We start from the raw sequence: 23,513 nt of genomic DNA, 5'->3' as shown, positions 1-23,513 counted from the left end.
AGCCCAACTTTGAAGCTAATTGTGAATTTGACTCCTTTATATGTCTATAGAAATTAATTCTGCGATTTATTCCTGCAGCAGCGGTATGCACAGTCATTTTAAAAGATGGTGTACCTAGAGAGCCAGTCTGGCGTTGTACAGGACATTCTGTAACACGAACTATATTTAACTCTTGGTAGAGGCTCTTTGACCTAATAAACTTTCTCTTATTTTGAAGAACCTTGGGGATGATACTCTAAGTAAAAAGGGAAATGTAACCTATTTGTATGTTAGCAGATTATAAAGTGCCTACTTAGAAAAAACTTGAGGCTCGATAAATATGTGAATTTTGTATTGGACTACTGGATCTGTTTTTCGGTTCTGTCCTCAGCCTTGTAATAAACAGCAATATCTTTAGGATATTACTTACTTTGTTAATGTGAAATAGCAGGCCTAAATTTGTGAATACCTAAAACCATCTTAACGAAGAGTAGATCTTGATAACAATGAATGATTTTTTGTGCCCTGGCTGGTTTGGCTCAGTGGTTAGAGCGTCAGCCCACAGACCAGAGAGTGTCCCGGGTTTGGTTCCCGCTAAGGGCATGAACCTTGGTTGCAGTTTGGCCCCAGTTGGGGTTGTGTGGGTGGTAGCCAGTCGATGTGTCTCTCTCACATCGATGTTTTTCTCTTTCTGTCTTCCTCCCTCTCTCCCTTCCGCTCTATCTGAAGATAAATGCAAAAAATGTCCTCGGGTGAGGATAAAAAAAAAATTTGAATGATTTTTGTGAGTTAAGAAAAATCTCTTGGATTACTTTTCTTTAATAAATTGTAGAGAAAAAGAGATGGTTTTAACAGACAAAAGGCCTAACTGGTTTCGTTCTAACTTACCTTGAGCAAGGAGTAGTGTTGGTGTGGTAATCCATGGATAGTTTAAAATAATGATGGAGAAAGTAGCTTTTTTCTTACCATAACAAAGAATGACACAATTACAGTGCGATCTGAGGTTAAAATCCAAATCTACTGACTGAACAAGTTACCATTTTCCATATTTATCTAAGCCATCCTCAGAGCAGACAAGTAAAGAAACTAAACCAAACTAGGTTATTATAAACTGCTAATGACTAGAAAGCAGACTTTCAAAAATTAGTCATTTCTCAACTGCATATATTTGTTAAATTATATCCACTGATAGATAAAATGAAGATATTTACATTATAAACTTTCTTTTCACACGGAGTATTTTTATTCGCTGCTTATGCCTTTTATTCTAGTTTGAAAAATAATTGCAGAAACTTTTTCTTCACAGTCTTTTCTGCAGGATATAAATGCTATAAAGAGCTTGGTGAAACAAGTCCTTCTTTTAGTGAAAGGAAACCAAGCCCTGGCTTCTGTGGCTCCATTGGTTGAGTATCGCCCCATGCACCAAAAGGTTGCCAGTTCAGTTTCCGGCAGGGCACATGCCCAGGTTTCAGTCCAGATCCTGCAGGAGGCAGCCGACCAATGTTTCTCTCTTCTCTCTACCTCTTTCTCCCTCTCTCTCCCTCTTTCCCCCCTCTCTCTCCTTTTCTCTTTCTCCCTGAAATCAATAAAAACATGTTTTTTAAGAAGAAGAATGGAAACCAAAATGTCAGAAATTGAATAAAATTAATGCCAAAACAGTCACTGCGTTTTAGACTAGACTACAACTATATTCTGCACTTAATTTTTCTAAGAAGAATGACATTAAAATCACAGGCATAATCTAATATGTATGAGAAATTTGAGTCTACTTTAGATCAAATAGGAATTTTGAATTGTTTTGAACTGATTTCCTTATTATTTGTCCTTGTAAATGTAGTGAAATAGTCCTTTAAAATGACTTACATGAAGAAATCTTTTCTTCTATACCATTCCTTTATTAATTATCAAATGTTGTGTAATGCTTCCTGTACATCGCTTTTCAAGTCTGAATTTTCTTAATAATCATATTAACCCAGGGAGTGAGGTCTGTGCATTATAGATACAGTCTCCTTTCTAGGGAATGGGTATGCTCAAGCTTATATTTGTTTGTTGACCTTTGACTGAATTACTTTTGTGATAAGGAGAAATAAATGACAATCTTAAGGTGTATTATGATAGTACTGACTTATACTATAATAGCACTGTGATATAGTACAGTAAAAATTGCAAAAGTCCGTTAAAGATCTATTAAATAATATTTTATATAAAGACAGTCATTTGTTTTGAGAATGGGATGGACAGGTGAAATTAAGTGACCTTGCCTATTCAGCCTTAGATGAAACTTTATTTGAACTGACTTAGCATAGAATTGTTTTGTTTTAATGTGCAAGACATGTATAATGTGAATGTTTTAGTTTAATTTTGTTCTTATTTCATAGATAAAAATAATTAGAAAATTTCTTCTACCTTTGAAAGATTTTCACATCATATTTATGTCCTGGATAAGGAGCACTCAGAACTGGTTCAGTGTAATCTTGCCCTTCCTTTAGCAATAGAAGTTGTTTTGCAGGAAACAAGAAAGAAGAGAGAATTTGTTGAGTATATGTGACCACTGGGTATTTCCACCATGCATTCAACAATTTCAGTTGTGTTCCTATGTGCCAGACCCTGTTCAAAGTGCAGGAGATTCTGTTGTGAACAGGAGAGGGGATAAACGGATTTAATAGAATGTCGGGCAGTGATTCTTGCTAGGAAGAAAAAGCAGAGGATAGGGGAAAGTGATGAACTTAGGAAGCTCTTTTAATGGAATGGTTGGAGAAAACCTTTCAGATTCTTCATAATATGATTTACTTTGTGAGCTAAAAGGATATTACAGGAGTTAGAGGACACAGTTCCCAAGACTGCTCTTACCCTGACACCAATTGCAAGTTTAGTATGTCCCAAAACCATTATTGAGTTCAATAATTCACAGGAAGGATTCATAGAACTCATTGAAAGCTGTTAAACTCACAATTATAAAGAAAGAATACAGATTAAAATCAACCAAGGGAAGAGATGCATGGCGCTGAGTTCAGGAGGGGCTGATGATGTCATTAATCTCCAGGTCCTCCAGAGGCAGAACTGATAGCAGGTCACCCCAATCTCCCATCATAAATCATGTTGTTAGATGGTCCAGTGGTCAAGGCCTGCAGGCAAAGACATTCATTAAGCAGGGCATTCTAGGACCTAGTGATCACCTCCCAGTAGCCAGGCGTAAAGGTCAGCCCTCTCTTTGGGCAAGGTTAATTCTTTACTACATAGGTTTTCTTTACCTGATAACACATTTTAAGTGAAAAGAACTTTAATAATAAATAAATGAAAAATGATACCAAAATGCATGAAGAGAAAATGGAAAGATTTATCTGAGTCATAAAGTGGGTAGGATGCCATTTTTTAAAATTTCCCAAGTTTGTATTTTCTTGATTCTGTAAACTCTTTGAAAATGAAGAAAATGAGCCATTTATAAATGTTACAAATATTATTTTCTAGTTTTTAAACTTTTGCTGTACATTTTAGCATAGTTAAAATTGTCCATGTTTTCCTTTAAACCTGGAAAGCAAATTAAAAAATCAGTTGTTTGTTTGTTGTTTGTTTACTCTATCTCAGAGACCAACTGATTATGTTGTGAGCACGTCCAAGAATCTCCATTTTTTTTATCCTCACCCGAGGACATTTTTCCATTTTTTGTTCAGACAGAATGGGAGTGAAAGAGAGGAAGAGGGAGGGAGAGAGAAACATCGATGTGAAAGGGACACATCGAGTGGCTGCCACCCGCATGACCAACCAGGGCCGGGGACAAACTGCAACCGAGGCATGCACCCTCAGCGGGAACCGAACCTGGGTCTCTCTGTACCGCAGGCCGATGCTCTAACCGCTGAACCAAACGGCCAGAGCAAATCTCCATTTTTTTTTTTTAATCTTCACCCAAGGACAATTTTCCATTTTTTGTTCAGGTAGAGTGGGAGGGGGAGAGGGGAAGAGAGAGAGAGAGAGAGAGAAACATCGACGTGAAAGGGGCACATCGAGTGGCTGCCACCTGCACAACCAACCAGGGCTGGGGACAAACTGCAACTGAGGTACGCGCCCTTAGCGGGAACCGAACCCGGGTCTCTCTGGACTGCAGGCCGACACTCTAACCGCTGAGCCAAACCGGCCAGGGCTGTGTTTATTTTTATAATTAAGTTACTGCCATCTCTAATTTGTGTTGAAGTTCAGAGAGTTATTTTTTCAGATTTAAAAGGTAATACATATATTTTTTTTAACTTACACGTCACAGAAATGTAGGGGAGAGAGCAAATACTCTCCACTGTTGCAACCATCTTCCCTGTAACTGCCCTCTTCCTCAGAGACAAACATTATTATATAGTCTTCCAGGCTTTGTTCTCTGTGTGCAAAACATGTGTGTTGGGAAGGTGGGTGGCTGTTTGCAGTGTATTGTTTTTATTAAAATGGAATCATACATATAGGATCCTAAAACATTTTTCACTGAGTTAATATATCTTGGCCTGTGTGCATATACATACCTCATTCTTTTTTAATTTAGACAGAATATATGATGTATTCCAACCTTGATATTGCTTGGCATACAGACACTTGACTATTGTTGAAATAAAAAGAAAGATTCATTTCCTTGAATTAAAAAAAAAGGTCAGTTGACATTTGTGGAAGAACCTTTTAACTAAAGGAAGATAAGCACCCTGTTTACATTAACAAAAATTCCTAGTGGAATTTTTAACTTCATTTAGTCTCATGTTTCAGACATCAGTCTGTTCTGTGGCTTTCTTTAGATTAATTTGCTGAGAGAGTAGAAGATAAACTATAATGTTTTTTAGCAGGTAGATATGTGCTAAAGGCGGAAAAGAAGAGAATTTGTATGCCAACTCTGCCAAAACCAAATACAGTAGCTTTTCTTAATATGACTCTGACAATGGACACCAATACAAAAATAGAAATTGAAAGCTGTCTTTTGGGAGATGGTGGAGTCTTGAATATATTTACCTATTCTGCATTCCTAAAACATGGATCAAAGGGAAAATATTTTGTTCATCCTATTGTATGTAAATATCATTCCCAAATCTTAATTTTCTCAGTTCTAAGATAGATTGGGTTTATAGCAGCAAGAAAGAATATATCTTAAACGGGTGAGAAAGGAAACAAGTTAGTGAATTAGGTATATAGCAGTGCTTGCAGCAATAACAGCTATTTGCCTGGATGTATCTCTGCCAAGTGGCACTTACCATCACCCCAGTTCTTCACCTTACAGGTTCCAACTTGGTCTTGTCCATGTCTTAGAGATCATTAAACTTTGGGTGCTAAGTCACATTTGAAAACACTCATGACAATTACATAGAGAATCACAAAGTGTACAGAAAAGAGTTAACATAGCAGTCCTGAGACCACTATCTGTAGAAATGCCTCCTCATTTCAAGGTTGCCCTTGGTTGGTGTCTGGAAACTTGGATTTGGGGAGGATTTCCACCATCCCCTGTTAAGAATGGCTTATTGGCCTAGCCAGTGTGGCTCAGTGATTGAGCATCGTCCCATGAACGGAGAGATCCTGTTTCGATTCCCAGTATGTGCCTGGGTTGTGGGCTCGATCCCCAGTAGGGGCTGTGCAGGAGGCAGCTGATTAATGTCTGTCTCTCACATTGATTTTTCTCTCTCTCTCCCCCTTCCTCTATAAAAAATCAATAAAACTTTTTTTTTAATGGTTTACTGTGCCTAAAACTGTTTATGTAAGCGATATGCTTTATGCTGAACACATATTTTCTTTCTGACAGTGTGAAATTTTGCTACATGCTAGACAGAGGGTACCTTTGTGACCAGCTCCCAGTTATGGGCACAGTCTCTAATGAGCTTTCCTGGTAGACAGCCTTTCAAGTGTTGTTGCTGCAGGAATTAAGTGCACTCTGTGGCTCCATGGGAGAGGACTCAACGGAAGCTTGTGCTTAATTTACTCAGGACTTTGCCCCACATGCCTTTTCTTTTTGCTGATTTTGCTTTGTTGTCTGTTACTGTAATAAATCACAGCCATGAGTACAACTATATGCTGAGTTGTGTGGGTCTTGGCGAATTGCCACCAAATCTGGGGAAGGCTCCCCGTCAATACCTGAAACATCAGTTAGTATCAAACCCTATATACACTACGTTTTTCCTGTACATATGTATAAATTAGGCACAGTAAGAAATGAACAGCAATAACTAAAAATAGAACAAGTATAACAATATATACTGTAATAAAAGTTATGTGAATGACTTTGGAGACATTAGTAAGTAAAATAAGGGTTACTTGAACACAAGCACTATGATACTGGGATAGTCAGTCTGGCCACCAAGAAGCTACTAAGTGACTAATGGGCGGGTAGTGTATACTGCCTGGATACACTGGACAAAGGGATGAGTCCAGCTCTGGGGTGGACTGCACGAGACTTCATCACACTACTAAGAATGACTCAAATTAAAACAGGAATTGTTTTTTCTGGAATTTTCCATTTAATATTTTCCTATCTTGGTTGACCTTGGGTAACTGAAATCACAGATAAGGGGGACTACTGTATCTTAACCCATCCAGTACTTTTGTAAAACCTGTGCTAGGTAGGTTAAGATAATATATCCTTAAAAGAATAATTGAATTGGCCCTGGCCGGTTTTGCTCAGCGGTTAGAGCGTCGGCCTGCGGTCCAGAGAGACCCGGGTTCGGTTCCCGCTAGGGGCACGTACCTCGGTTGCAGTTTGTCCCCGGCCCTGGTTGGGTTGTGCAGGTGGCAGCCACTCAATGTGTCCCTTTCACATCGATGTTTCTCTCTCTCTCTCTTCCTCTCTGTCCCTCCTGCTCTATCTGAATAAAAAATGGAAAAGTATCCTCCGGTGAGGATAAAAAAAAAAGAATAATTGAATTGGACATTTACACTTTGGTGCTTTTCTTATTTCTATATTTAAAGTAAGACAATAAATGATAATAGTTGTATATGAAGCAGATTTCCTTTTCAGAGTTGGAACCAGCTGAGTTGATTTTTTTTTTTTTTTTAATCCTCACCTGAGGACATTTCTGCATTTATCTTCAGATAGAGCAGGAGGGAGAAAGGGGAAGAGAGAAACAGATGTGAGAGAGAGAGAGAGAGAGAGAGAGAGAGAGAGACATCGAATGGTTGCCACCCACACGACCCCAACTGGGGCTGGGGACAAACTGCAAGCAAGGTATATGCCCTTAGCTGGAACCGAACTCGGGACTCTCTAGTCTGCAGGCCAGTGCTCTAACCACTGAGCCAAACTGGCCAGGGCTTGATTTTTTTTTTTTTTAATCATAATAAATAGAAGACATTAGCTCCATTTATTCTTTCTGATGATTTGTACTATTCCGTTCAATTATTTTCTAAACAAAATTGAGAAGCTGTCTTAAGGAATAAATTTGGTTAAAACATTGTTTCATTTCTGAGCCATTTTTCAGACTCCTTAGGAGACCTCAATTATCTCTAAAATTCCCTTCAGTTCTAAATGAAATTACGCCTTTAGTGACTCTACCCTCATTCTAATCACATTTATTGTAACAGTAGGGAGCATGTGTCTCAGGTAGCCGGTGAGACTTCTGGGAAAGCTTTGTAAGACTGATAAGCATGTATTCTTTGGTCTTTTGCCCTTTCTTTTTTTCCCCTCAATCCTCACCGGAGGATGTGCTTTTTAAAAAAATTATTATTAATTGATTCTACAGAGAGTAAGAGTGAAACATTGATGTGAGTATATGCCCCTATCGGGAATTGAACCCACCACCCTTCAGCACATGGGACAACACTCTAACCAGCTGAGCCACACCGCCCAGAGCCATTCTGCTTTCTTGCTGAGAAGGATACCAGATAGAGTGCCCAGAGATGCACCACCCTTTTGTGTCCATGATGTGGCAATTCTGGTATTAAGGGTGGCAAAGAAGGTGGGTGGAAAGAGGCCCTGCTTGAGCAGCTGTGCCGTCCAGGCTGCCTACCTCCAGGCGCTTCTCATTATGTGAGAAAAAATAACCCACAGTTTAAGGCTTCTCCTCTCAAAAACATTTTTTTTCCAGTAACATGATGATAAAATAATTTATTTTGCCACATGGCTAATAATCATTCCTTAAAAAGTTAGTTTGTAAAAGGAGCTATTTCCAGATTGTACATGTAGAAGGTACGACTCCATATTTTAGAGATACAGACTCATAGGTACCTAATCTAAATGAAGAAATGAAGAGTATATAGGTCTTAAGGTCACACAATTCAATTTCAACTTGAAAGGGAACCCATATTTTATGGAAGACTTTTGTATGTATAATCTCTCGTTTTAACTAATTCTAGGCAAAGAGAAGAAAAAACTGTGGGCTACATAGTTCATAACTCGGGAAGTCTACCAGGCCAATTTAAGCAGAAACGACATTTGTTGGAAGAATATTTAGTAGGCTAGAATCAAAGGGAAAACTGGAGAACCAAGCTGGGAAATTTTGTAGAAATTAAGAGATTGAAGCCAGTCAAAATCATACCTTAGAAATGTTTGAGAACACCTCTGTAGGAATAGAACCTGTCATTGTCTCTACTGCTTACAGTCACTTCAGATTAAAAGTCGGCTCAGTGCATCCAATTGATATAGATGGATTTAAAAATAGACTTTCTTTGTGAATCCTACAGTGTATATACAAACTTTTGTTGTGATTTTGTTGTACTTATTCTAACATCAGTACTCAGATTAGTTATTATGATTTCCCAGTTGTTATGATTTCTTATAGTGATTAAATCAGGCAGTTATTGGCACAGGGATAGGAGACCAATGAGCATGGAACCTGAGGCAGGATTCAAGTGCTGACACTTTATTTGGGGAGTGTAAGCCCAAGGATATAAGGTGAAGGGAAAAAATAAGATGGAAAAGTTATGAAGCAATGCAATATGATATATTACCTTGGGAAGCAATTTATTGCCTGGCTCCCTCTTTTCTCCCCCTTCTCACCAGGTGAGGTTCACCCATGGAGATGACTAACACATATTTCCAGATTGTGCTCTCCAGTCCTTGTCACCTTCTCAAGAAGCCAGATCCCACATCCTACCATGTGGCATTCCATCTATGTCTTGAAGTGGAGGAGCAACTCAGCATAGTTAGAGCCAGGGCCAGGCAGGTCCACAACTTCAGCTTAGACTCCAGCCAGCTCCATGGCTGGGCAAGGGTACCATCCATGAAGACAGCAGAGTAGTTCAAGACACAGGCAGCATACCCAACCGGTGTGGTTCAGTGGTTGGCGTTGTACCAAAGGTCACTGGTTCGATTCTCGGTCAGGGCACATGCCCAGGTTGTAGGCCTGATCCCCAGTGGGGGACATGCAGGAGGCAGCCAATCAATGTTCTTTCTCATCGGTGTTTCTCTCTCTCCTTCTCCCTTCTCTCTCTAAAATCAATAAAAGAGGGGGGAAAAAGACTCAGGCAGCTCCTTCAGAAAAAAAGACTGTTAAGGGAATCTGAGAGTGTATACAAGATTGTGTCCAGATCTAAGAAATCAGAAAACAGACCTGGGTCTTTACAAAAGCTTGGTGGAGGTGACCTTACAAATTAGGAAAGGATGATACTATATAATAAATAATGCCAGGCCAATTGGCTAACCATTAGGAGTAATAAAAATTAAAGTTAATCCCCTACAACAAATTACCATACAACAAATTACAGCTCTGGATTAAAGACTTGTTAAATGTGAAAGCAAAAACTGAGATAAAAATACAGGAGTGCCTTTTTGACTTCTGTGTAGGAAACAGTTTCTAAAACAAGAGCCAAATAGCACAGACCGTAAAGGAGAAGAGGGATAAATTTGGCTCAAAGTTTAGAAACAATAACAAAAAAACTTGAGCTAACACTAAGCAAAATGAAAACACCAGCCCCAGACTGTGAGAAGATATTTAAAATGCATAAAACCAGTAAAAGGTAAACATTTGTAATACTAAAAATTAAACATACAAATGAATAGGGAAAATATAAACAACCAAGTAGAACAATTAGTCTAATTTTGTGAGTAGGTATTTCACACACAAAAATCCCATGACCAGTAAACATGAAAAGCTGCATTTTAACAAGTGTCAGGTGCAAATTAAAAGATACTATTGGCCCTGGCCAGTTTGGCTCAGCGGTTGGAGCGTCGGCCTGCGGTCCGGAGAGACCCAGGTTCGGTTCCCGCTAAGGGCATGTACTTCGGTTGCAGTTTGTCCCCGGCCCTGGTTGGTCGTGCGGGTGGCAGCCACTCGATGTGTCCCTTCACGTCGATGTTTCTCTCTCTCTCTCCCTCCCACTCTATCTGTACAAAAAATGGAAAAATATCCTCGGGTGAGGATAAAAAAAAAAAAAGATACTATTGCATACCCACTAATTGACAAGAATGGTAAAGTTTGTTGACAAAGATGCAGAGAAATGGGAACTTACATTATGTGTAGAGGAACTCAAGATCTATGTTTTTAAATGCTCTTTAGATATTCAAGTTCCTGGAGAGACAGAGAAATGTTTGTCACTAAAATTTAAGACTCCCACCAGTCTTTTATCTCTCCTCTTCTGGGTTCTACTTTAGGCTTCATCCTGACTGTCTGGCTTTTCTTGCCCAGTTTCACTTTCGCCGCCATTACTGTCACTCTGAAGTTGTTTCTTACTCTTAGTTTGTATGTCTATATTAGTACCAGTTCTTACCTCTTGTCCTCCATGGTTTTCTGTTAGTAATCTCTCATAGACCTGGAACTGCAGTAGCTTATTAGAATTGTGTACATAACAAGTAAAGAGGCCCAGAATAAGGCCTAATAGACTCTTCTGGTGGGTTAGTGGGAAGGTACATATACTTTTATCATATTTGTTTTATTACAGGCCTTCAGAGGTCTCCCTACTTCAGATTCTGGGATCTTTTTTCTATTAAGCAAAGTTGCTCAATAGATGAGATGTAATGAACTTGAACTTAGTCTGTACATTGACTCTGCCATTGTTTATAAACTCAGGACCTTCTAATAGTATATTTTAACTTGCCTCATTAAACTTAAAATAGTTGGAATAAAGAAGTTGAACATTGGCTTATGAATTGGTGGAAGAATGTGTTTGTTTGTTTTTTTTATCCTCACCCAAGGACATTTTTTTGCATTTATCTTCAGATAGAGTGGGAGGGAGGGAGAGAAACATCGACGTTTGAGAGACACATCAACTGGCTGCCACCCACATGACCCCAACCAGGGCCAGGGACAAACTGTAACCGAGGTACATGCCCCTAGTGGAAACTGAACCCGGGACTCTGGTCTGCGGGCTGACGCTCTAACCGCTGAGCCAAACTGGCCAGGGCAAGGATGTGTTTCTTTATAAAAGAATTTGAATAATTAATTTGTGACTTTTTCTTTATTAACCTGTTATCTTAACCAGTAAATAAAATTATGTTTTTAAGAAACTGCTTTATTGAGATATAATTCCTCTACCATACAGTTCACCCACTTAGAGTGTATAGTTCAGTGGCTTTTAGTACATTCACAGATATGGATCCATCACCACAAATTTAGATCATTTTTATTATACCCCAGAAGCAGCCCTATATCCCTTAGTGCTTTCCCCTGTCCCCAGATTCCCCAGCCTTAGGCAGCCTAATCAATCTACTTTCTGTCTCTGTAGATTGGTCTGTTTATGGATATATACTGTAAAATTAGACATAACAATATATGACAATTTGTGACTGCCTTCTTTCACTTAATACGGTAATGTCCACAGTTTCAGTTACCCTGAGGTCAACCATGGTCTGAAAATAGTAAATGGAAAATTCCAGAAATAACAGTTCATAAGTTTTAAATGGTACTCTGTGAGGAGCATGATGCATCTCTCACTGTCCATCTCTCTGAGATGTGACTCATTCATTTGTCCAACATCTCCATGCTTATACCCTCCTCTCCTGTTAGTTGCTTAGTAGCCATCTCAGTTATCAGATTAATTGTCATGGTATCACAGTGATTGTGTTCAAGTCACTCGTATTTTACTTAATAATGGCCCCAAAGCACAAGAGTAGTGATGCTGGCAATTCAGATATGCCAAAGAGAAGCTGTAAAATGCTTCCTTTAAGTAAAAAGGTAAAAGTTGTCAATAAAGCACAGAAGAAGAAGAAAAACACGTACCAATCATGTACTGCGGTAAGAATGAATCTTCCATTTGTGAAATAGTGAAAAAGGAAAAAGAAAGCTGTGCTAGTTATGTCACTACTCAAATTGCAAAAGTTACAGCCACAGTGCGTGGTAAGTGCTTAAGATGGATATGGCATTAAATTTATGGGTGGAGGACATAAACAGAAAATGTTCTAATTGATGGCAATGTGTTGTGCCAGAAAGCATTGAGCCTATGAGAAGACTCCAGCAAGGAGTCCCCTGAAATGAGTAACCATATTTACATAATTTTGTTATTACAGTATATTGTTATAATTATTTTTATTTTATTTTTAGTTAATCTCTTACTGTGTTAAACTTGATCATCACAGGTATGTATGTATTGGAAAAAAAACATAGTATAGGTTTGGTACTAGCATGCTTTCTGGCATCCACTGGGGGGTCTTGGAACTTAAGCCCTGTGGATAATAGAAGACTGCTGTGTCATGTTTTCCACATTGTAGCATGTATCAGAACTTCATTTCTTTTTATTGCTGCATAATATGCTATTGAACAGATATACTACATTTTATATATCCATAAAGTAATGGATATTTAAATGTTTTCCACTTTTTGTAGAGTGGAATTGCTGGGTCATATATGGTAACTCTATTTTTAACTTTGAAGATCTGCCAGACTGGTTTCCACAGTTACTGCACTATTCTACATTCCCACCAATAGTGTGAGAGTTCCAATTTCTCGACATCCTCACAAACACTTGCTTATCTGTCTTTTTATTTATTTATTTTTTATCCTCACCCAAGGACATTTTTGCATTTATTTTCAGACAGAGAGGGAGGAAAAGAGAGAGAGAGAGAAACATCGACATGAGAGACATCGACCGGTTGCCACCCATACGACCCCAGCCGGGGCTGGGGACAAACTGCAACCAAGGTATGTGCCCTTAATGGGAACTGAACCTGGGACTCTGGTCCGTGGGTTGACACTCTAACCGCTGAGCAAAACCAGCCAGGGCTTATCTGTCTTTTTTTTTTTTTTCCTCCCCCGAGGACATTTTTCCATTTTTTGTACAGATAGAGTGGGAGGGAGAGAGAGGAAGAGAGAGAGAGAGAGAAACATCGACGTGAAAGGGACACATCGAGTGGCTGCCACCCGCACGATCAACCAGGGCCTGCGACAAACTGCAACCAAAGTACGTGCCCCTAGTGGGAAACGAACCCGGGTCTCTCCGGACCGCAGGCTGACACTCTAACCGCTGAACCAAACCAGCCAGGGCTTATCTGTCTTTTTAATTTAGCCATTCTAGTTGGCGTAAAGTGGTATCTCATGGTTTTGGTTTTATGATTTTAGAAGCCACATTTCAGGTTTTTCCCCCAGATTTTCTTTTAATACGTAAGGAATGTTGCCTTTATGTTTGTGATAGAATATTCTTTTAATTTTTGATTTCCTTTTCCTAACAGGCTAAAGAAATTTTAACAAAAGAATCAAATGTGCAAGAGGTTCGTTGTCCTGTTACCGTCTGTGGAGATGTGCATGGTCAATTCCATGATCTTATGGAACTCTTTAGAATTGGAGGAAAATCACCAGATACAAACTATTTGTTTATGGGTGACTATGTAGACAGAGGTTATTATTCAGTGGAGACTGTGACTCTTCTTGTGGCATTAAAGGTATGCTTTATGAAATTTAATTTTTTTCAAGCTTTAAACTAGTAAAAGGCAAAAATGGCAGTATTGCATATCATCTGTTCTTTTAATGATCCATTCAGTTTATAATTCCTTAAAATAATAGCTGATTTTACATCTTTTAAAAGAGAGATGAGAATAATGCATTAAACCTGTCCTGCCTACTTCTGGTAAATCATCCTCTTAGGGAATCCAGAGCTGAAGTCTTGGAATCATTGCCTTAAAAAGTCTGTTATCCCTGTGTCTTTCTATTTTTACTATCTCCACCCAATTTGTATCTTGATCACTTCATACTCTGATTATTCTGATTATTATAATATCAATAATATTAGTAACTAGTATTTCTGCTTCCTCCAAATTTTCCTTGCCCTCGCATATGCTACCAGACTAAATCTCTTTTATTTAACACTTTCATTTTGTCACTTCCCTCCTCCCAGATTCTTTAGTGATTCCACAATGCCTATACACTCAAGCTCAAACTCTTTGGCCCTCTATTAGTGTAGCTGAATTTGTCCGCCAGTAGTTGGTGGGATAAACACTTTGCGTCAAATCAAATAATTTCAGTGTTCAGTCTGTCTCTATATATTTTCTTATCCAGTTTCTTCACTAGTTTACTCTGATTTCTTACCCATTCTGCCAAGACTCATCTCAAGTTCTTCCATGAAGTCTTGAAGTCCTCAACCATTTTAACCTTATGCCTTTACTCTAAATTACCATGAAACATATTGTTTTACCCCTTATTTATTTTACATAGCTGTTTGTTGCCTTTTATTATTTAGTTCACATACCTCTTTAGTGAGATTAGTCCCTAAAGAGCAGAAGTCATGTATTATATTGTGGAGACCTCACCTTGCTTTAAGCACTAAGTTTAATGCTGGACATATATAATGGATGCTTAGTAAATATATATGAATGTAATTATAGCCCTGGCCGGTTTGGCTCAGCGGTTAGAGCATCAGCCTGCGGTCCGGAGAGACCCAGGTTCGGTTCCCACTAAGGGCATGTACCTCGGTTGCAGTTTGTCCCCGGCCCTGGTTGGTCGTGCGGGTGGCAGCCACTCGATGTGTCCCTTTCACGTCGATGTTTCTCTCTCTCTCCCTCCCACTCTATCTGTGCAAAAAAAAAAAAAGAATGTAATTATATATTTGCAGCTTTTGGTTAATTTGGTTTGGTTTACAGAATCTGATGCTTTTCATAACTTACCAGACATTTCCTAACTAAATAGTATGTTATAAGGTATGTCTCTATATTTGGTTATGGAAAAGAGACTATTAATACATTTGAAATCTTGCCTAGATTTGGCAACGGCCTATTTTTGTTGGCAGACACAATCTTCTCATAGAAATAAAAGTTGAAAAAAGGGGACGAAGTTTGTCTCAGGTCCAAATCTCTGATCTTCATTATCTACTCAGGAGTAAGAAGTCACAGTGTTCTGGGAAGATTTAGAAAACTAGTGATAGTTTGAGGATGAAGGTTTTTGAAAGAAAGACTCAGATACAAGTTTATTATAGTACTATAGGTATCAGTTAATAAAGATTCCTAAGAGGATGGTATAAATAGTAATGAAGAAGGATGACTATACGAAATATTTTATTATGATTTAATTAATGGGACCTGGTTATAAGTGAGAACATTTTTTACTCTGAAAAAGATCGAAAATTTAATTTACTAGCAGACAAAGGAGCCATTCAAAGAAACGGGTCAGAGGTTAATGTATTTAACATGTCACTAGTAAAAATATGGCTTAACCATTGGTTTTTTTTTTCTTCTTTTTCTCCAGGTGCGTTATCCAGAACGCATTACAATATTGAGAGGAAACCACGAAAGCCGACAAATTACCCAAGTATATGGTTTTTATGATGAATGCCTACGAAAGTATGGAAATGCCAATGTTTGGAAATATTTTACAGATCTATTTGATTATCTTCCACTTACAGCTTTAGTAGATGGACAGGTGTGTATGTGTATGCTTTACATGGGGGGTGGAGGGTTGGGATGGGATAAAAAGAGGGAAGATTTGCTCCTAGTAATTTAGGGTCTAGATTTATGTGACGTGTCTTTCATCTCCTCGGCTTTTTTCTGCCTCTTTCTTTTATACAAATCCCTGTTCTAAAATCTTAAGTATAAGTTATATGCACACACTTTTCATGCTGTCAGATATGTATTTAAATCTTTTGGCCAGATAGTATGCCAGTATGCTTTTTTATTATACATAAAATATTATAAATAAATTATTAAGACCCTGATATATAATACTAGTAAAGCAAAGCTGTTTTTTTAACTCCATTTACATATATACACAGTGTCTCTGCTGGTTGCCACTAATAACTTTTTATTCCCATTTTCATGGTAATTGCAAGCAGTAATATTATGTAGTACATCTCCTTTACTGCAAAATGAATGCTTTGTTTCCACCTATAACTAGTATTACAGACATACTATAAAAAATTGTATAAAAATAAAAACATTCAAAAATACAAGAAAAGCCCTGGCCATTTTGGCTCAGCGGTTAGAGGGTCAGCCCAAGGACCAAAGGGTCTTGGATTTGATTCCTGGTCAAGGGCATCTACCTGTGTTGCTGGTTCGATCTCCAGCCCCAGTTGGGGTCATGCGGGCGGCAGTCAATAGATGTATCTCTCTTACATCGATGTTCTCTCTCTCTCTCTCCCCCCCTTCCTCCCTTCCTCTCTATCTAAAGAAGTCAGTGGGAAAATATCCTCAGGTGAGGATTAACAAAACTAAATAAATAAAATAAAAATCAATGGAAAGATATCCTTGGGTGAGGATTAACAATAACAAAAAAGTACAAGAAAAAATTAGTTGTTTTCTATTCCAGTTTATAGATATAATCCCTGTGAGCGTGAACTAATTTTAATTTTTTTTATTGACTTTTTTATAGAGACAGGAAGGGAGAGGGAGAGACAGACAGAAACATCGATGAGAGAGAACATCGGTTGGCCACCTCCTGTATGCCCCCCTCTGGAGATCTGGCCCACAACCTGGGCATGTGTCCTGACTGAGAATTGAACCAGCAACCTCTTGGTGCATGGGTCGACACTCAACCAGTGAGCCACACTGGCTGGGCGATTTTAATTTAAATACACAACATACTATAAGCCCAGGCCAGGTAACTCAGTTGATTAGAACTCCATCCCAATATGCCAAGGTTTCAGGTTCCATCTCTGGTTAGGGCAAATACAAGAAGTAACCAATGAATGCATAAATAAGTGGAATAACAATTCAATCTCTTCTCTCTCTCTGTCTTTCTCTCTCTTTCCCCCTCCCTCCCTCACTTCTCTCTCTCTAAAATCAGTTTTTTAAAAAAAAATTAGCCCTGGCCTTGGCTGGTTTGGCTCAGCAGTTAGAGCATCAGCCCTCAGACCAAAGACTCTTGGGTTTGATTGCAATGAAGGTCACGTACCTCTGTTGCAGTTCATCCCCGGCCCTGCTCGGGGTCATGCGGGAGGCAACCAGTCGATGTGTCTCTCTCACATCTATGTTTCTCTCTCTCTCTCTCCCTCCCTCCCTGCCACCCACTCTCTCTGAAGATAAATAGAAAAATAGCCTCAGGTGAGGATTAAAAAAAAAAAATCAGCCCTGGCTCATGTGGCTCAGCTAGTTGGGTGTAGTCCCAGGCACCAAAAGGTTGCTGGTTCAATTCCCAGTCAGGGCACGTGCCGAGGTTGTGGCTGGATCCCCAGTGGGGGCGTGTAGGAGGCTGCCAATCAATGTTCCACTCTCACATCAATATTTCTCACTCTCTCTCCCTCTTCCTTCCTCTCTCTCTAAAAATCAATTTAAAAATCTAAAAAAAAAAACCCAAAAACCATACTGTATAACTGAAATTTTTAAACTATAAAAGCCTGGAGTTGTCAAGAATATAATAGATCCTCTCTCAGACTGCTGGTGAAGATATGATTTAGTTATGACCTATTCATTGTGATCCTGACAATCTGTGGTTTCCCAGCCATGATCTTGGACTGCAATAATTGGTTTAAAAGGATGACGCTTTGCCTACACTTGCTAAAATGGAAAAAAAAAAATGTGATTTTTATTTTATTTTTGTTTGTTTGTGTATTTTACTCATTAGATCCCACATATAAATGAAATCATATTATATTTGGTTTTCTCTGACTAGCTTATTTCACTTAGCATAAAACTCTCCAGGGAAACAGTGTGATTTTAAAGGGGGTTAAATTTTAATTAAAATTCAGTATAGTTTTCCTTAACGTAGTTAATGGACAAAATTATTTTAGAAGGACAGCCTATCTGTGTTGATTAGTAGAACTTTTATTTATTGACTATATTTTAATTAAATTATACATATTTTCCTTCAACCTCTTACCTTCGTTGGGCCATTGATTTTTTTCATATCATGGTTCTTTTAAGGAACAAAACAGACAACATACACACATACACCATTGTTGACAGGTTATTGTTTATAAAGTATTATGGGAAGACATTATACACCTCAGAAGGCAAGTGGATGAAAATTAAATAAGTATATAGTGTATTTGAACAATGGGACAAGCTTACCTAACAGATACAGACAGTATATATAGACTTTGGTATATTGGTACCCAACAAATAGAAACCAGGTAATCTTTTTACATGTTCATTTATTCATTCTTTCTTCCTTTCCCACTTTACTCCTTTCCATTTCTCTGTCCATCTCTCCATCTACTTTTCTTAAAAATATTTTTAATTGATTTTTTTAGAGGGGAGAAGAAAGGAGAGAGATAGAAACATCAATGTGAAAGAGAAACATTGATCAGCTGCCTCCTGCATGCCTCTTCCTGGGAATCGAGCCTGCTTACCTTGGCATGTGCCCTGACCGGGAATCAAACTGGGACCTTTCAGTCAATGGGATGACAATCAATCCGCTGAGCTACACCAGCCAGGCTATCCATCTATTTTATTTTTTAGAGAGAGAGGACGGGTGAGGGGGAGAGAAACATCGATTGGTTGCCTCCTGTGTGAGCTCTGACAGGATCAAACTCAAGACCCTCTGCTGTACAGGACAACGCTTCAACCAACCGAGCCACACTGGCCAGGGCCCTCCATCCATTTTTATATCATGTGTTAAGTGACCGTCTCTAATTCTGAGTAGTAGGACAAATTTCAGACTAGAAATTAAATAGAAACGGATAAAAGAATAATCTGCTTCTTGGGAACTTACAGTGAGTCTCCAACTAACAATCAGAGTAAAAAGTGAGAATCCAAATAATTTCTTAATGATAGTGAAAGTAAGATGTAGACAGATGTAAACAAGGGATGAAATGTAAAGAAATGCATTCTTACATTTGTTTTAAACAAAGATAGACAGGTAATAATGTCACATAAACATTTAGCTCAAAGGCTAAAATAGTAAAATAAAAGATTCATTAAATACAAGAGCAGAAATGGATACCACAAAAATAGAGTTAATGAATATGGCAAAAAGCAGCTTGAAAAGTCTACTAAAAAAAAGAAATATTATAGTCAAAACTGATCTAGGAAGAAAGAGGGAGGTCAGATCACATAAAACACCAGGAATGAGAAATAAGACATTACTATAAATGTGGGGGTGCTTAAATATCACAGAACAGGTACATCATTCTAATAAACTTGAAAAGATGGATGAAATATATTACAGCAAAAATTAATTATTGTTTTTGAAGAAATAAGATCAATGTAAATAGACTATAAAACTTAAAAGAAATTGGAGAAGTAACCACGTCTAGATAGATGTTATAGGCTAATGCTACCCAACCTTTAAATAACATATAACATTAATTAGATAAAGAAACTTATGCTGACTATATTACCATCAAAAATTAAAAGATCAGAAATAGTGTCATCAAAATCAGGAGAGAAAAAAAAACACTAACTTGTAGTATTCAATTTTGTGTTGGAAATTTTAGCCAGTACACTGAGCAATAAAAAGAATTAAAGGTAAAACATTGAGAAGAAAGAAAAACAAATATTTTTGCAAACATGATTATGTACTCAGAAGTCAAAGAAAACTGGAAAACTTTGGAACAAATAACAGGAATCTGTAAGATTTTTATTGTAAGAGAAAAATATGTTATACATCAGCAACCGATAGAAAATGTAATGATGGATCACAAGGATAGAGATTCCATTCACCAGAGAAGGGGAAAAAACACTATATAAAATACTTGGGATCATAAAGAAAAAAAGGCAAAAATATATATTTAAATGTTAAGTTCTCTCTGATACAGTTTTTGTTTTCTTATTCAATGTATCTTATCAATTCTCCTCGGTGAATATTTTTAAACTTTTTTTTGAAAAAAGCTATTGGGATTGACATTTGTAATCGTTATTTACTTTCCATTAATTTTTAGCAATTAATAAATTTATTTTCTTTATAAATTCATAAACAGATATTCTGCCTCCATGGTGGCCTCTCTCCATCCATAGATACACTGGATCATATAAGAGCCCTGGATCGTTTACAAGAAGTTCCACATGAGGTAAACTTAGATTAAATTAAAAGAAAAAGAAACAGCCACATTGTAGTAAACCTTAATTAGTTAAATATGACTGCTAATAATTTATTAACCTATACTTAATTTTCTTGGCCAGGGCCCAATGTGTGATCTGTTATGGTCAGATCCAGATGATCGTGGTGGATGGGGTATTTCACCACGTGGTGCTGGCTACACATTTGGACAAGACATTTCTGAAACATTTAATCATGCCAATGGTCTCACACTGGTTTCTCGCGCTCACCAACTTGTAATGGAGGTATGTTTTCCTGCAGGATGGTGATCTTTATTTGTGATAAATACATATGTCTGTTCTAAAACCTTCATGCCTTAGAATAGCAGAAACATTCCTCACCATTATCTAAGTGAAAGGAGAAAAAAATTGGCCAGCTTTAGCAAATAGAGAAAGTACTAGTTTGCTAGAGCAAAATTATAACACGTTTGAAGTTAATTTAGCCTTAGAGAAAAGTTTTAAAAATAGTACCAAATACCCCTGGCCAGTTTGGCTCAGTGGTTAGAGCGTCGGCCTGCGGTACAGAGAGACCCGGGTTCGGTTCCCGCTAAGGGCATGTACCTCAGTTGCAGTTTGTCCCCGGCCCTGGTTGGTCGTGCGGGTGGCAGCCACTTGATGTGTCCCTTCACATCGATGTTTCTCTCTTTCTCTCTCTTCCTCTCTCTCCCTCCCGCTCTATCTGAACAAAAAATGGAAAAAATGTCCTCGGGTGAGGATTAAAAAAAAAAAAAAGAAATAGTACCAAATAACTCTTTTGTATCCAAAAGTCAGATTCCTAAATACGAACATTTTAGTATTTGCTTTATCATTCTGTTTCTCTTTCTACTCCCTTCCCTGCACATGTGACTTTCTTTTGAACTGTTTGAATGTCAGTTGCAGATATGATGCTTATTTTACTCCCACATTTCCATGTGTATTTTGTGTGTGTTTTTAATCCTCACCGAGGATATATTTTTTTTCCTGTTTATCTTCAGATAAAATGGGAGGGGGAGAGAGAGAGAGAGAGAGAAACATCAGTGTGAGAGAGACACATTGACTGGTTGCCACTAGCATGACCTGACCTGGGCCAGGGACCAACTGCAACGGAGGTATGTGCCCTTGACCAGAATCGAACCCGTGACTCATTGGTCCGCTGGCCAACTCTAACTGCTGAGCCAACTCAGCCAGAGCCATGCGTATTTTGTAAAAATAAGGACTTTTATCTTACATAGCCACCATATACTTGTCACAGTCAATAAATTTGCATTGATGTAGTATTATTATATAACCTAAACACTTTATTCGAATTTTAATGATCTCACTAATGGCCTTTATGGCACAATTTAATTGGTTTATGTGTATGTATAATTAAATGCAGGCTGGTGCTGCAGCCAGTCTCCTCTGATGTGGAAAAATTCCTCAGATTTTCTTAGTTTTACATAATCTTGTCATTTTTGAAAAGTTCAAGCAGTTTTATTTTATATAAACAATTTTCATTTGTGGTTTGACTGATGCTTGCGTATGCTTATAGAATCAGGATATGCATGTTTGGTAGGTACACCTCATCATGATGTTGGGTACTTTTCAGTGCATTATATCAGGGGTCATGAAATTTATCCCACTGCTAGTGGTTTTAACTTGGATCACTTAGTTAAGGTGATGCCTGCCAGATTTCTCTACTATAATGTTACTATTTTGTAAATACTAAAGGAATATAAATAGAATATAATTCTTCAAACCAGCAGGGTGTGGGTTCAAAATGTAAGAGAAGACTTCACAAACTCAATGAAGGCAAAAAGAGGAGTGAGAACATAATAAAGAACCTAAATTCTTATCATAAAGTTGGATCTAATTATATCAATAATCATTGAAAATGTTAAATAGATGAAAATTTTATTTCTTTAAAAGAGACTCAAATTGGGTAAATAATCAAAATTCAGCTATTATTTGGGATGTATATAAAACATAATTATACCACAGACTAGAAGTAGAGAAATAAAAAATGGCATATTGGTATATCACTTAGAAAATTGTTCAAAATACAGCTAGTATGAATCAGAATAGGCTCTGAGACAAAAAGTATGATTAGAAATAAAAAGAGGTTACTACTGGAGAAAACTGGCCCAGTTCTCTAGGAAGAAATAATTCTGTATTTGTATTTACCTAATAAGAGACTCAAAATATATAAAGCAAATATTGACACAATTTACAAGGAAAAAATTAAGAAACCTATCATAATGGTGGAAGAAATTGAGTACACATTATGGCCAAGATCACAAGCATAGACTAAGCTAGGATAATCATGTACTGAGCTCCATTTAATAATAAAACCCTGGTCCTGGACAGTTTTGCTCAGCGGTTAGAGCATCGGCCCACGGACCAGTGAGTCACGGGTTTAATTCCAGTCAAGGGCACGTACTTTGGTTGCAGTTTGTCCCTGGCCCTGGTCGGGTTGTGCAGGAAGCAACCAGTCGATGTGGCTCTATCACATTGATGTTTCTGTTTCTCTCTCTTCCTCCCTCCCACTCTCATCTGATAATAAGTAGAAAAATATCCACAGGTGAGGAATATAAATAAATAAATAATAAAACCCTTTACCCAATAATGAGTATTCTGTGCAGGTGCACAATATTAATGATGGATACTATGTAAGGTAACTTAGAAGACTGCATTTCCACAGAAAATATTTATAATTTTTAAGTTTAAACTTCTCTGTGTCAAGATTATACTTTTATAATGAAATATTGATTTTTTTTTTTTTAATGCTGCAGGGATACAATTGGTGTCATGATCGGAATGTGGTTACCATTTTCAGTGCACCCAATTACTGTTATCGTTGTGGGAACCAGGCTGCTATCATGGAATTAGATGACACTTTAAAATATTCCTTGTAAGTAACTTTACATTTTAATTGTATGTAGTCACTTTTAGAAGGAAAATTAAAAATATAGATTACTAAAATGGAAGGTAGAGGATTTCTGCTTCTGGAATAAGGGAGTGAGGAATGTGGCAAACCCTTTCCCCAATAAAAACAACTATGTAACTAAAGAAAATTATTTTAAATAAGTATTTTAAATTTTTGAAAATTGTCCTAAGTAAATATAGTAAATAGAGAAATATTTATTCTAGAAAATCTACTAAATCTCAGTAATAGCAGCCAGAATTTGTGGAATTTGAGCCATAACAAACTCCCTTCCCCTAATCCTAGATCTCTTGTATGGTAACTATGCTAGGCACTTTACTCTGAGTGGGTGTGGACTGAAAGATGGGGCCTTTTCCCCTT

At 37.7% G+C, this 23,513-nt stretch overlaps 1 protein-coding gene across 1 annotated transcript in view; it reads left to right on the top strand.

Annotated features, from left to right (window-relative positions):
* The window catches only part of PPP2CB (protein phosphatase 2 catalytic subunit beta), a 32,694-nt gene that overhangs the window by 4,205 nt on the left and 4,976 nt on the right, over positions 1-23,513 (top strand). The window contains exons 2-6 of the mRNA XM_036250345.1: positions 13,523-13,732; positions 15,528-15,701; positions 20,134-20,223; positions 20,336-20,497; positions 23,002-23,120. Of these exons, the coding sequence (XP_036106238.1) occupies positions 13,523-13,732; positions 15,528-15,701; positions 20,134-20,223; positions 20,336-20,497; positions 23,002-23,120 (755 nt within the window). The remainder of the gene's footprint in view (positions 1-13,522; positions 13,733-15,527; positions 15,702-20,133; positions 20,224-20,335; positions 20,498-23,001; positions 23,121-23,513) is intronic.

Source organism: Molossus molossus, unplaced genomic scaffold (assembly GCF_014108415.1).
Source record: "Molossus molossus isolate mMolMol1 unplaced genomic scaffold, mMolMol1.p scaffold_m16_p_9, whole genome shotgun sequence".
Classification (NCBI taxonomy): domain Eukaryota; kingdom Metazoa; phylum Chordata; class Mammalia; order Chiroptera; family Molossidae; genus Molossus; species Molossus molossus.
This window is presented reverse-complemented; position numbering and strand designations above follow the sequence as displayed.